This window comes from Myotis davidii, unplaced genomic scaffold (assembly GCF_000327345.1).
Source record: "Myotis davidii unplaced genomic scaffold, ASM32734v1 scaffold663, whole genome shotgun sequence".
Taxonomy (NCBI): domain Eukaryota; kingdom Metazoa; phylum Chordata; class Mammalia; order Chiroptera; family Vespertilionidae; genus Myotis; species Myotis davidii.
The window spans coordinates 7,184,040-7,198,512 of NW_006295816.1; the positions used below are offsets into that span (position 1 = coordinate 7,184,040).

The following is a 14,473-nucleotide window of genomic DNA, read 5'->3' on the forward strand; positions in this document are numbered from 1 at the left end:
AGCTGCCTCCTACACATCTCCTTCGGGGATGTGCCCACAACCCAGGTACATGCCCTTGACAGGAATCAAACCTGGGACCTTTCAGTCCGCAGGCCGACGCTCTATCCACTGAGCCAAACCGGTTTCAGCACTCTCTGAAATCAATTAAAAAATATATCAAACAACAACAACAACAAAGTTTCTACTTTTCTAAAAACTAGAGTTAACCCCGTGAACAGATTTCATGTCACCTTCCCCTTTCTCAGAGTTCTCATTGGAATTGCCAAGGGCAAGGGAATCGATTTCAGAACTGTTTCTTCCTGGGTATTAAAATAAAGACGAAAAGTTTCCCAACTTTTTAAAGTCTACATTTATGGCAGAATATAGGCTTCTGTCTTTGGGATTTGTTCCCAGAAATAGAGTTACGTTCTTGGCAAAGTCCAACACATTCTTGGCTATTCTGGTCACATGGGCTGCCCCGTGCCCGTCCTGCCCTTACCTCAGCAAGCGCATCCCAGCCGTGGCGCCCAGGTAAATGTGCGTGGAGCCCTGCAGGTGGGCGGGAATCTGCTCCTTGACTTTTTGGATGCAATCCTCGAAGGCTTTGGGGGCGTCTTGGGGGTTTTTCCCATAGCTGGAGATCCCCGAGCCTAAAGAGCAAGCAGTCAGCGCTTCTTAGCAACCTCAGGAACCGACAAGAGCAGTTTCCCTTTCAAATGAAAAACCAATCAGCTTTGGAAATGAATAGGTTTCAGTAGGTGGATGTGCTAGGTGCCGTGATGATTCAGCTCCCAAAATAGGAAGGAGGGAATTACAAGGGTGAAAAAATTAACCTGCTTAAAAAGGTTCTTGAATTGGTAAAGGGGTCAAATATACGGTAATGGAAGGAAACGACTTTGGGTGGTGAGCATGCAGTAGAGTCCACAGATATCAAACTATATTGTGATTGAAATTTATGTCACGTTAATAATCAATGCTACCTCAATAAATTCAATTTTAAAAATATACCCAGATCTCACCTTCTAGAGAGCCTCAGTCTACCCTTATAGCAGGGCGCCTTAACAAATGCACTTTTACAAAAAACGTTCTCGTTTTAGAAATTTCAAATGTAAATAAAAGTAGGGAGAATAATGCAGCGAACCCTGCACCACCTCCCAGCTCCAACAATGATCACCTCTTACTTCACCTGCACCCCCGCCCCCATTCTCTCCTCAGAAGCAAACCGCAGACATGGTAACTTTTCATCCTGCGAATATTTCAGTACGCATCACCAGAGACAAGAGTTCTTTTAAGGAGGCACAGCCACCACCCACTATTGTACCTGTAAGAACTTAAAGTCGCCCTTTAACACAGTCAAATATCTAGTTAAGGTTCACATTTGCTCTTTGGTCATATTTCCCTTTCCACCCCCCTCTCTTTCTCACTTTCTAGTTTATTTGAATTAGGGGGGAAATAAATCCCACCCATTGCAGTTGGCTGGTAGAGCTCTAAGTCTCTCTTAATCTCTTAATAGAGGCTGTGCGTCTCTATTTTTTCTTGGTAATTCGAAATTTTCCCCCATTCCCAATTTAATTTGGCTTGTAGAGTTCCCCACAGCCTAGAAGTTGCTGACCGAATCCCCATGGTTCATTTTTAACATGTTATTTGGTCCCGGTTTTTCCTAGAAATTGGTGACTGAATGCTGAGGCTTAATCAGATTCAGGCTTGAAACAAGAATTCTTGGGGATTAGTGCGTACTTCCAATAAGAGGCGCCAGCGTCTGGCTGTTTCTCTTTGGGTGCAGGCACCAATGGTCGCTGCTTAGACCTGTCGGCCCAGGAGAGCCTGTAAAATGGTGATATTTTCTCCCTAAAATGCTGACATGGGAGAAGAGCTATACCACCATTAACTATTTGGTTACCCTACAGTTCCGTTTGTCCAGAGAAGACAGGATACGAGCTTGATTCTGTTCCTTTATTTACCAGCTTAAAAATACAGACTGCCTCTCCAAGATCTTTCTAACTTCGTCAAAGGGGGATTTTTGTTTGTTTGTTTTGTATGTTAGGAACATATACTGGTAAAGGTATATTTGATGCATTTCAATTCATTGCAGTTATTCTTACTCAGCCTTCTTCAGGTGGCCCGGCGTCCTCTGAGATTTTCTTTGCTTTCTGACACGGGAAGATGTGTCAATGACCTTATATACTTCCTGCCCCAGATCTGGACTCAGCCATTTCTCCACGGAGCCCTGGTTGCTTTTATTGAGTAATGGTATTCAGCACCCAAAGTTTGGGAGCTACGGTGCTCACTGTAAATTTTCTCAGAGGACAGACCTCAAGAAAACTTTATTTCCAGAGAAAAATGTATCATGAATTCTTGTTGGTGCTTCTAATTCAGAACTACAGGTTTTTACTGAAATGCTTTGATTTTTCTACCTTTATCTTCTTTCTTCTACGCTACCAATCCTGTTTGCTAGCACTCCAACCTAACAACTCATTTGCTTTATCTCACAGTCCACACACAAGTCTCAGTGTGACAACACCGCACGACCACCAACTGTATCATCATTGAGAACAGTCTAAGGTTGTTTTAAAGTTCTTTCTGTCCTTGGGGAATATCCCACTGGGCATGGACAGTGTCCAGAAATAAAGCTTTCTTGAAATACATATTTTGTCTGCCTATTGGCTGTGGCTGCTTTCATGCTCACATGGTAGAGTTACATAGTTATGTCAGAAACCATGTGGCCAACAAGTAAAGAGTATTTAGCACCTAACTCTTTAGAGAAAATGTTTGCCAGTTTGACTTAGGCCCCTCCATCCAACTTCCTGTGCCCAAAATCAAATTCCTCCATCCCTGCAAGTCCCCAGCTCACTGCACAGGGAAGTGGTACCACCACCTGCAGTTACCAGCTCAGAACTGATGCTCGGGCACCATCAACCCGGTTGCCTCACATTGAATCTATCCTTAATTCTTGTTGGCTCTCCTTTCAAACAGCTCTCCAATCTGAGCCCACCTCACCCCGTCCCGCAGAGCCATGCCAGACCAGAGTTTAACCTCAGCACGGCTCGCATTGGGCTGGGTAACTCTGGTGGAGGCAGTCTTGTGCCTTGTGCGATGTTTAGCTGCATCTCTGTCCTCTACCACTAGGTGCCAGCACCATCCCCACCCCAGCTGGGACCATCGAAAATGTCCCCAAACGGTGGATGGAACAGGGGGAGGGACAAAATCCCCCTTGCCCAGAAGCACCTGTCCAGGCCAGGCCATCACAGCATCATGTCAACCGCACTGTTCTAATAGCCTTGGCTTCCCTGCTTCCAATCTTAGCCTATCACTACGTGTTCTGTATCAGCAGAGGGATCCGGTAAAATGGTAAGTCATAAGTTGGGAGGGTTCGGGGGGGTGGGGGGGTGGGTAAGAGATCCACCAAAGGACATGTATGCATGCATATAAGCATAACCGATGGACACAAGACACTGGGGGGTAGGGGAGGCCGGGGGGAGGTCAAGAGGAAAAAACAGGAGACACATGTAATACTCTTTGTAATACTTTAAGCAATAAAACAAAATTAAAAAAAAAAAGGGTAAGTTATAGCATGTTAGTTCCCTGATCAGAACCTCCTAGTGGCTTCCCAATATACTTTGCAGAAATTGCACTGGAGTTGAAGTCAGAGCCCTACTGTCTCTCAAGCCACGAGCTGGCCTGGCTACAGCTTTGGTCTCCTCTCTCCCTTCCTCGTCCTCACTCTGCTCCAGCCACTCTGGCCCCTTTGCTTTTCCTGGAAAATGCCGAGCAGAGGAAGGCCTTGGCCTCTTCTCTTGCTCAGCGTGTTCTTCCCTCAAACACTTGCATGGCTCACTCTCTTGTCCCACTTTTGTCTCTGCATAACTGTCATCTTTTTTGTTCTTCCCCGAAGATCATGTCTAAAAATAGCATGATCACTCTCTGTCCACCTGCCCGACTTGATTTCTCTTCGCAGAACTTCTCCCTGACATATCACATATCTGTTTATTATCTATCTCCTTCATTAGAATGTACGTTCTGTAACAGCAGAGCCTGTATATTTTGTTTGTTTTAGAATTCCAGTCTCAAGAAATGTTACTGGCAAATGGCAGGTACCCAGTAAACATTTATTAAATAAAAGAATGAACGAATGAATCAATCAATCAATGAGTTTTTCAAACCAGCATGCAACTCTACGGGAAGGGGGTCATTGGCTCCCAGCTGCAGCAAACAAACTATATTCTGCTAGCGCTGGCTTCCAGATGGGGACTGGTTAGCAGCCTTGCTAGGATGTCCACACTTGGACCATCCGAGCATGTCACCTGTTTCCATAAGGTCCCGTAAGCCTCCTGGAGGGAAAAGAAACCGGGCTCGTGGGCTACTGGGATTCTCACCCCCAAGAACAGAGTGAAAACTGTATTCCAATCTGGGGACGGAGGGGCGGGCAGACGACACAAAACTTACTCCAGGTGGGACAGCGGCATAAGACACACGTGTCTGAGCAAAGGGTGCTGTCAGCACTGTAGTGGCTGGTCCCTGGGGCAACTCTTGAGGGGTTTCCATAGAGGAGAAGGCTCCAGTGGCGTTTAAGGAGTTTTAAGCTCCGGTGTAAAGGGAAAACATGAGTGTCCCCGTGGGAGAAGGCAGCAGCAGGCATGAGTGCTGCCCACAGCGAAACAGAGGAGGGGTGTCAAGGAGGCAGTCTCCCCAAGAAGGGCTCCACACCAGCACGGGGACCAGCACCCAGGGAACTCCCGGAAAAGAGCAGCAACCTAGACTGACGCACACCAGGGCGCCCCTGAGAAAGAAATGTCCGAGGGCCCAGGCATTCGGGAAACACAGCTGGGCAAGCACGCATTCAACATCCCCTCGGATTGCCTAAGAGGGGGGAGTCCCGGGGAAATTTGCAATTGAGAAACCAGAAACCCAAATTATCCTTGGAGAAGCCACATGTCCTCGAGGGGGTGACACTTAACCAGACTTCAGCTCTGTGATTAAGCTTCCTTTGTGGTCCCTTGGTCGTTCAGGGTATATATGGATCACCGAGGCTGCCGCGATCAAAGGAGGGAAGATGCATTTATGGAGATGGTGTGGGCTCCGTGACCCTGCTCCCCCCCTAGATCCCGCCCTGGGTGGGCCAAGGCCCCCACCCCTGAGAGACTGCCCGTGTTCCTTCCCATGACAGCCTCACGTCTCCCTACAAGTCGGAGGGACGTCAGGGCTCACTTGGCTACCTTGCTTTCCCGGGTCGAACAGACCTTATAACTGGCACAGAAAACCTGAAGTGTGATGCCCCGTGAACAGTAATAGCTAACACGGTTTGAGTGCTTCGTGTATGCCAGGCGTTTGCTACCTGCTTGACATATATTATGGCATTTCATCTTCAAATCTTTCCTATGGGGAGGCTTTACTATTGTTGTGCTTTGTATTTGAGAGATGAGGGGGTCAAGATGCAGAGAGGTTCGATACCTTTGCAGAGCTCACACAGCGGGATGAGGGGAAGTCTTAATCACTATTCTCCACTCTCCTCTCTTCTTGAAATGGGTGGTCTCTCTTTTCTAAACAAGCACCCTGGGCCCTCTTTCCCGCCCGGAGGGGAGAGCTGCTCAGACATCAGGAGAGCAGAGATGGGGTTTCTGGCTCAGGTCGGAGCAAGGCTACTGCTGCCTGTGCCATGTGGACAAGCAGCACCCAGAAAACATCCGACTTTCTTGTTGTAATGAGCCCAGAGAGGGGCCACGCAGACGCCCTTCCAATAAAGACTTACCATCCCAGCCGCCAGCAACTTCAGGGTTTGCCTCATCCGTAGAGAGCTGCCTTGCTCTTTCCAGGGTGGCAACATCCAAAGACTGGAGGTGACAGGGTATGGTACCCAGCCATTCCAGGCCATTTCAGCCCAAAAAAAACTACGATCGGCTGAAGCTTTGCCAGGCCTGCGTTGCACTTTATCGCTCTTCTGTCTAATCCTTCTCCCTACCCCCTCCTTCAACAGGTGGGGATCTCCAGTAACTACCCGGTCTCCCTAACTTAAACTTAACTGTGACACCTATGCATCATGGTAGACGAGGCCAGGATGCTCACCACAGCAGGGCAAGTGATCAGAATTCGCCCTGGTCTTCAAAAGAAGACTGTTAGGAAAGGCTAACTCTGCCTCTCCACTTTTTCTTTTTTAAAAAATATTCTTATTGATTTCAGAGAGGAAGGGAGGGGAGAGAGAGATAGAAACATCAATGATAAGAGAGAATCATCCATCGGCTGCCTCCTGCATACCCTGCAATGGAAATTGAGCCCGCAACCTGGGCATGTGCCCTGACCAGGAATAGGCCTGGTTTGTAGGTTGATGCTCAACCACTGAGCAATGCTGTCCAGGCTGCCTCGCAACTTTTTCAATGCCATGACCCCCAAGACATTCAAATACTTGAGCAGCTCATTGAGAGAAATAAAGGGCCGGAAGGACTGATCTGGAGTCTCTAACCTATGAGTGTATCTATAACGCGGACAGGACACACTGGTTGGGAAGCTCTAGCCACCTCAAGATCAGAGTGCGCTAAAGTGACTGGTTTTTAAAGAGGCTTACACAGACGCACGCTCACAAACTGGGCTTGACTATGCAGACTAAAGATTTCATTGTTTAAGGCAAAATTATAAAATGTCTGATAGAAGAATATCTTTAGGACTACAGGATAGGAAAGAATTTCTTAAAATATCCCAAAGAGAAAGCCATAAAGGAGAAGATTGATAAATGCACCTCCATAAAAATGAAGAATTTCCATTCATCAAAAGACATCATGAAGAAACTAAAAGGACAAACCATAACCTGTGAGATGATATTAGTAACAACAGAATAACAGCAGAAAAGCATTCATATTCAGGATATGAAAGATGAGCAACAGCCCTAGCCGGTTTGGCTCAGTGGATAGAGCATTAGCCTGCGGACTGAAGGGTCCCAGGTTCGATTCCGGTCAAGGGCACATGCCTGGGTTGCTGGCTCAGTCCAACATGCAGGAGGCAGCCAATCAATGATTCCCTCTCATCATTGATGTTTCTCTCTCTCTCTTCCTCTCCCTTCCTTTCTGAAATCAATAAAAATATTTTTTTTAAAAAATGAGCAAAAGACATGAACAGGCATTTCACAGAAAACAGAAGTGGTCAGAAATATCTAAGAAGATACTCACCCTTATTAATAACCAGAGAAATACAAATGTCCGTCAACAGGGAAAATGATGGAATGCTGCTACTCATAGCAACAGAGATGAACCTTAAAACCCGGTGTTAGTGAACAAAGCAAATTACAGAGGAATAAATGTTTGATGCTATTTAACTAAATATGTGTTTGATTCCATTTTTCAAAAGCAGGAAAAACCAAATACATTAGGACAAAAGTATGTAGAAGAACAAGGGAACGGTTACTATAAAGTTCAGGCTACATTGGGGGAGGCAGGGAGTTGTGTGGAGGGTCATTAAAGATACTAATAACAATGTGCTGTTTCGGGGTGGCAGCTCATGGGCCAAATCAAAGCCATCATCTTTTTTTTTTTGTACAGCCTGTAAGATAAAATAGTACTTACTTTTTTTTTCTTTTTTTTTAAAGAATAGCTTATTGATTTTGAGAGAGAGAGGAAGGGAGAAGAGAGAAACATCGATGTGAGAGCACAACATCCATCGGCTGCCTCTCGCCCACCTCCCACTGGGGATTGAGCCCGCAACCTGGGCATGTGCCCTGACCGGGAATTGAACCAGAAACTTCCCGGTGCACAGAACAACATCAAACTGAGCCACACGGGTCAGGGCAGTTTTTACATTTTAAAATGGTATCTTGTGACTTGTGAGAAGTTCAGGGTCCATCCCTAAAGCTTTACTGGGACAGAGCCATGCCTGCTTGTTTCTGTGTTGTCCATCTCCCTCCACAACCCTCCCCGCACCCCATACACCTGCTCGGAGACAACTTGTCTCCCGTGTTCCTGCATGTTTTATGAGCACAGACACTGATTGCCTTTGTTCTGGATTATTTTTCAAGGATGTTTGCAGAGCGAACGGGCTCAGAAGACAGAGGAAAGTTGCACCCCAGAGCCAAAGGCAGGCACGCTCAGTGCCCTTTATAAATGTTTCAGATTCCCTAACCTCAGGTTTCTCTTCTGTAATCCAACCCACTGTGTGAGCAGATCCTGTCTGGCCCTCTTTGCATCATCCTCAGAGAACCAGCAGATGAAAAGGAGCTGATACTCTGGCTGCTGCTATTGCTGCGAATAACAAACTGCCCTTTATCTGTGACCCAGGAAGCTTGCGTCTCCCACCAGCATCCATGAAAGAGCATCAAGTAACGCCTCGGACCACTCGCAGCTCTTGACATGCCCCCCAAACCTGTGTGGGTTTTGTTGTTGTTGTTCCACTTATTTATTTAAAAAATTCTTTATTGTTGAAAGTATTACATATGTCCTCTTCCCCCTCCCCCTCATTGACCCCCTCCAGCCCACTCCCACCCCTTGCCTTCGCCACCCTATTGGGTTATGCATACATGCATGTAAGGTCTTTGCAGACCTCTGTTTTACAGATGAGAAAACGGTGGCCCAGAGAAGGGCGGTGACTGACACAAGCTCACTGTTACTGATGAGGAGCAGCACTAGCATGAGCTCTCATCGTTTCCTGGCACCCAGTCCAGGCAGCTTCTCAGGACCCCTCCCGGCCTTCAAGGACACAGGACTCTCCCTTGGCCTCCCTCTGGGCCTCCCAGACCCACTCTGGGCCTCACCTTTCACACTGCATTTGCAGGTTTGGCTGACCACGCCGGTATTATTCTCCTTCTCCGCTGGCCACTGATACACGTAGACTGTGGTTCTGGAAGACCCGGCATCGAGCACGATTCCATACTGAAGAACAGCGGGGGAAAGGGGTCAGAATGGGCTGGGCTTCTCCGAAAACTCCTTTCCTCAGTGGGCCCCCCCGAACACTCTCAATCCACACTGCTTCATGTAGGTAAGGGCTGAATGAGAAGAAAAAAACTATTTGCTCCAAACCAATGCTGTCTCCTGGGACTGTGGGGGGAGAAGGGGCAGAGAGAGGTAGGGCTAATGTTCTAGGGCACGGTACTCAGCCGTGGCCACACATTAGAATCACTTGGGGAGCTTTGGGAACTCCCAATGCCAAAGCCGTGCCCCACAGCCATTCAGTCAGAATCTCTGCAGTCCTTAAAGCTACCTGGGTGACTGATTCCTTATGCGGGCAAGGCTGAAGCGTAGTGCTCCAAAGACCCTGGATACAAAGACAGGCCTGTGAGTCCCCTTCATCCAGACCTCTGAGGTCGGGGACAGAGCCACCAGGGGCTCAGGAGGGAAATGAATAGTCAGTCACCTCCTGCCCTCTACTCTCCAAACTTGCAGGCCTGTCATCCTGGAATAAACAACCAAAGGGAAACTATAGGTGGATGTGTGCACAAGGGAGACACATTACTATCTGAATCAGCCCTCAGAATTAAAGTATTCATATTTTTTTCTATCTTAGACGATATTTCTATTGATATTTAGAGAGAGAGGAAAGGAGAAAGAGAAACATCGATATGAAAGCAGAACACCCATCGGCTGCTTCTTGCAGGCCCCCTACTGCGAATTGAGCCTACAACCTGGACATGTGCGCTGACCGGGAACCGAACCAGCAACCTTTTGGTGCAAGGGATGACACCCAACCTACTGAGCCACACCGGCCAGGGCTAGACATGTGCCTTTAAAACAACCCAGGAACATATTGTACATAGTCTTTCCCAATGCTTTTTTCTTACTTAAAATGATATGAACATTTCTCCCTGCCAATATAGCCATTTTCAGTACATTCCGCACATCCACTGTGAGATTTACAGTAATTTATTGAACGGATTCCAGACATGTAGGAGGTTTCCAACTTTCTACTACACAAATTTTTGCTTCATTTGAAATGGAACCAAATAATAAAAAAAATGCTGCCCCGGCTCGTGACTCCCAGCTTCTCTGTGACATGAGTTAGAACATCCTGTGTTCACTGGTATTTGAACTTGGACAGCCCTTCAGTCTGATAAATGTTGGTCAGGATCCTGACCTGACACCTTCCACGGCGAATAAGGGAGGCATTGTTCACCACCCGTCCAGAGTCCCGGGCAGAGGCTCGGCGAGAGATTAAAGTGCTGGTCGAAACCCGAAGGCAGGAGGGAAAGCAGGCATTCGGGAGGTCTGAGCTCCACATTATGCTTGCTTTCTCTCCCCACCCCCGCCCCCCACTGTGGAGCTGATCAGCACCCCAGTACCGGCCCTTCCACGCCTGGTGCTCCCCGTGAAATGGAGAGAGAGAATAAGGGGACAATGACTCCCTCCAGGGGGTACCTGCCTTTCCCCAAATCTCTGTTCCAACCCTTCACAAAGCAAGCGGTTCACTGTGTATGAAGCCCGGGACCGCTGGGCCTGGGTCAGAGAGAAGGAAGAACATCCCTTCTCATATGGAATCAGCTGGAATCCAGTTCTCAGGGGGTGGGGAGCCAGAGACTCCACTTGGTGAGCCTGGAGAGATGGCAGCCCCCGGGGCACCTGCTGATGCAGGGACAGGGGTCAGCCTTGAGGCCCAGCACGACTGCTAGTATCACCCCACCGCCCCCACCGTGGTTCACTGACATTTTCAAAAGTGGGAAAATGGGTCTTTGACCAGTTTTCAGAGCTCATTTGCTTTGATCAGTGGAACTCAATGTGGTTCCAGGGAGGCGGGAGAGGGAATGCATTTCATTCAGTTCAGCCAGGTGGGTGACGTTGGAATGAGAAAGAGTAAGGAATCCGCTGTCTAATGTAGCTTCAGAGAGAAACAGGGCTGAAATGTGGGTTAACCCACAGTGAGCAGTCTTCCTCATGGACCCCGTGGTCCAAAATGTAAGGACTGTGTGAGCTTCTGGCCAAAGCAAAAGCAGAGGTCATGAGTTCAGCTTTCTCAGATTGCTTTATTATTAGTAGCAGTCGTATTACTATGCCATCATCATTACTGTTACTGTAAGAGAATAATAGTGGTAGTAAGTATTTATTTAGTACTTATCATATGCCAGGCACTGCACCAAGTGCTTTCATATGACTGCATTCATAATGCAGGTGTTTTCATCATCCCCATTAAACAGAAGGGGAAACCAGGGCTCACAGGGTAACTTGCCCAAGGTCACAGAGCTGGGAACAAGCCTGGGTCTCATAGACTCTCAAACCTGTACTCCTAGTCCCCACGCTTTCATCGAGTTCCCAGGAAACCGAGTCTAGCAGGTGCCTGTTTAGTCCATAGGTCCCTGAGGCGACCTGGCAGACTGACTGTTCAGACAAAAAGTCCCTGTAGGCAAACTCCTGGCTAAGTGGGATGCAGGTCTGGCTGGAGAGGAGGTGGTCCAAGTTGGACAATGAGCCCAGGCTTTCTGGGAAGGAAGAAACCCACGATCCATCCTTTACTCTCCAAGGGGCAGAGCAGGTGGGCCACAGGCACCAGAGATGCAGGCTGCGGGTCCCAGCTTGATGGGGGTTAGAAGGAATGGTTTCAACGCAGAGGGGCTCAGTGGCTGTGCTTCTGTAATCCAACCCACTGTGCGAGCAGATCCTGTCTGGCCCTCTTTGCATCATCCTCAGAGAACCAGCAGATGAAAAGGAGCTGATACTCTGGCTGCTGCTATTGCTGCGAATAACAAACTGCCCTTTATCTGTGACCCAGGAAGCTTGCGTCTCCCACCAGCATCCATGAAAGAGCGCCAGGTAACGCCTCGGACCACTCCCAGCTCTTGACATGCCCCCCAGACCTGTGTGGGTTTTGTTGTTATTGTTCCACTTATTTATTTATTTAAAAAATTCTCAAACTTCTCCAAGCAAGGGAGAGTGGCCCAACATGTCACAGCAGAAAAGCCGCGCCCTGGAAACCCTAAGACTGTGCGGCCCCTCCCTCTCCAACAGTGACATCATGCGGCGGCAGGGGCGAGGCCTGGGGTATTGATCAACGGGGCTGAGCAACTCCAGCTCTTCCGGACAGTGGCTGATGGGAGGTGGGGATGTGAAGGCTCAGGAGGAAGATCCTGGACTTGATACTAAAGCCAGCGGGGGTTGAGTGAAAGGAACAGTGACGTCATCATGTTTACACTCCGAGCTGGTAGAGCAGGTCAGACCAGTAGCAGTGAGAAGGGGACTGGGGGACATTTCGACCCTTAACTAAGTTTTACAAGTTCTGCTCTTAAACTCAGGCAAATCAAGGTTAGGAAAGCCCTGGTTAGATTGAATTGCCAGACACCATGACCTTTCATGAGGGTCTTGAGGAGCATCCCATACCTCCCTCCCCCTTCCCCCCCCCCCCCTCCAGACCACAGTGGAGCTGGCCCCTCCTTTGTGCCAGGTCTGCACAAAGGAAAAGGGGGCTCCAGGTATGACAACATAAACATGATAATGAAAACGCCCTCATATTCAGTCAACCCTCCCCCAACATCCCCCTTCTCCCCGCCAATCTCCCCCCCCCAGCACACACAGTGAGAGGAAAGATCGCTGGCGCCCTGAGAAAAGCTGCATGAGGACGTTCCCTTCCGGGCCTGTCCTCCTCCTCCAGGCTCAGCTGGCCCAGAACGTGTGTCTTTTCTCACGTTAATGGGCCCGGTGAGGCAGAAGAGGCCTTCTGAGCCAATATCCCAATGTTACACAACTTCCTGCCCCTGACAACTGCGCCTGGGCCTGAAGCAAGACTCTGCAGAGATTAAAAAGCCCCTGTTTGAGCCCTGGCCGGGTGGCTCAGTTGGTTAGAACATCTTCCCGATACGCCAAGGTTTTGGGTCCAATCCCCAGTCAGGGCACATACAAGAATCAACCAATGGATGCATGAATAAGTGGGACAATGAACTAATGTTTCTCTCTCTGTCTCTCAAAACAACAGATTAAAAAAATTGTTTTTGCCCTAACCGGTTTGGCTCAGTGGGTAGAGCATCGGCCTGCGGACTGAAGGGTCCCAGGTTCGATTCCGGTCAAGGGCATGTACCTTGGTTGTGGGCACATCCCCAGTAGGGGGTGTGCAGGAGGCAGCTGATCAATGTTTCTAACTCTGTATCCCTCTCTCTTCCTCTCTGTAAAAAATCAATAAAATATATTTTTTAAAAAGATAAATAAAAAAATAAAAAATAAAAAAAATTGTTCCTAAAAAAAGCCCCTCTTTGAACTGTGTGCTAATCGGTAAGGGTGTGTCTTCCCATCTTCCCAAACCCTTGCATGAGGCCAATGCTCTACTCTTTCCTTCCTGCTATACCAGTCCTGCTATGTTCCCTCCATGTAACTGCCCTTTCTGTTCTTCTATTTCCTCCTCTGCAAAGGGGGGTAATAATTACTGTATCCACATGGAACAGTCACGGAGGTTCCCGCCCACGGTTCCTCCGACCTTAGCACCGTGATGGCCAACCATGCGCTTTCTACCTGCCTGCAGACACTCCCTCTATGGCCTGAGCCAACCCGAGCGCATAATGTGCCAGAAATACTAGAGTTAACGTTCCCCAGGGAGCAGTCTCTCAACCGATGAGTGATGGGTGTTGGTGTGCAAATACGCCCAAGAGAGGGATAGCTGGGAGGCAGGTGTTCCGTATGCCCCTCCCCCTCTGTAGAGGATAACCCTGCAATGGGTTCTGCACTGACTTCCAGGCATCCCCAGCAGGACTGAGCCCCAGGCGCCCAAGGGGTAACCTGCTGGGTCCCAGGCCCTCCAGTGGCTGCCTTCCTCCCGTCTCACTTCCCCAGCCCCTCCTGGGCCATCTCAGATGACCTGCTTACACTCAGATCTTAGGTTAGGGGGATCCACCCAAGACAGTAACATTTAACACGGGTGGCCCTCTCCTTCCATGGTGCCTCCGTAAGCCTCGGGCTCCACTTTTCAGTTCACTCTCCCAGTCTTCTAACTCCGCATGTCCCTCAGGCTGAACAGAGGACGTGCCTCTTACCTCCCAGAATGAGTGGAAGCCAGCAGCCGGCAACCACCTTAACTCCTGCCCACGGTCCCTCAGACCTTAGCACCGTGATGGCCAACCGTGCGCTTTCTACCTGCCTGCAGACACTCTCTCTAGTGGCCTGAGCCAACCCGAGCGCATAATGTGCCAGAAATACTAGAGTTAACGTTCCCCAGGGAGCAGTCTCTCAACCGATGAGTGATGGGTGTTGGTGTGCAAATACGCCCAAGAGAGGGATAGCTGGGAGGCAGGTGTTCCGTATGCCCCTCCCCCTCTGTAGAGGATAACCCTGCAATGGGTTCTGCACTGACTTCCAGGCATCCCCAGCAGGACTGAGCCCCAGGCGCCCAAGGGGTAACCTGCTGGGTCCCAGGCCCTCCAGTGGCTGCTTTCCTCCTGTCTCACTTCCCCAGCCCCTCCCTGAGCTTCCTGGGCCATCCTCAGATGACCTGCTTACACTCAGATCTTAGGTTAGGGGGATCCACCCAAGACAGTAACATTTAACACGGGTGGCCCTCTCCTTCCATGGTGCCTCCGTAAGCCTCGGGCTCCACTTTTCAGTTCACTCTCCCA

The 14,473-nt window shown here is 49.0% G+C and overlaps 1 protein-coding gene across 1 annotated transcript in view; it reads right to left on the bottom strand.

Annotated features, from left to right (window-relative positions):
* ENTPD3 (ectonucleoside triphosphate diphosphohydrolase 3) overlaps nt 1-14,473 on the bottom strand; it is a 31,652-nt gene that overhangs the window by 11,770 nt on the left and 5,409 nt on the right. The window contains 2 exon segments of the mRNA XM_006770535.2: nt 479-629; nt 8,708-8,825. Coding sequence (XP_006770598.2) covers nt 479-629; nt 8,708-8,825 — 269 coding nt within the window.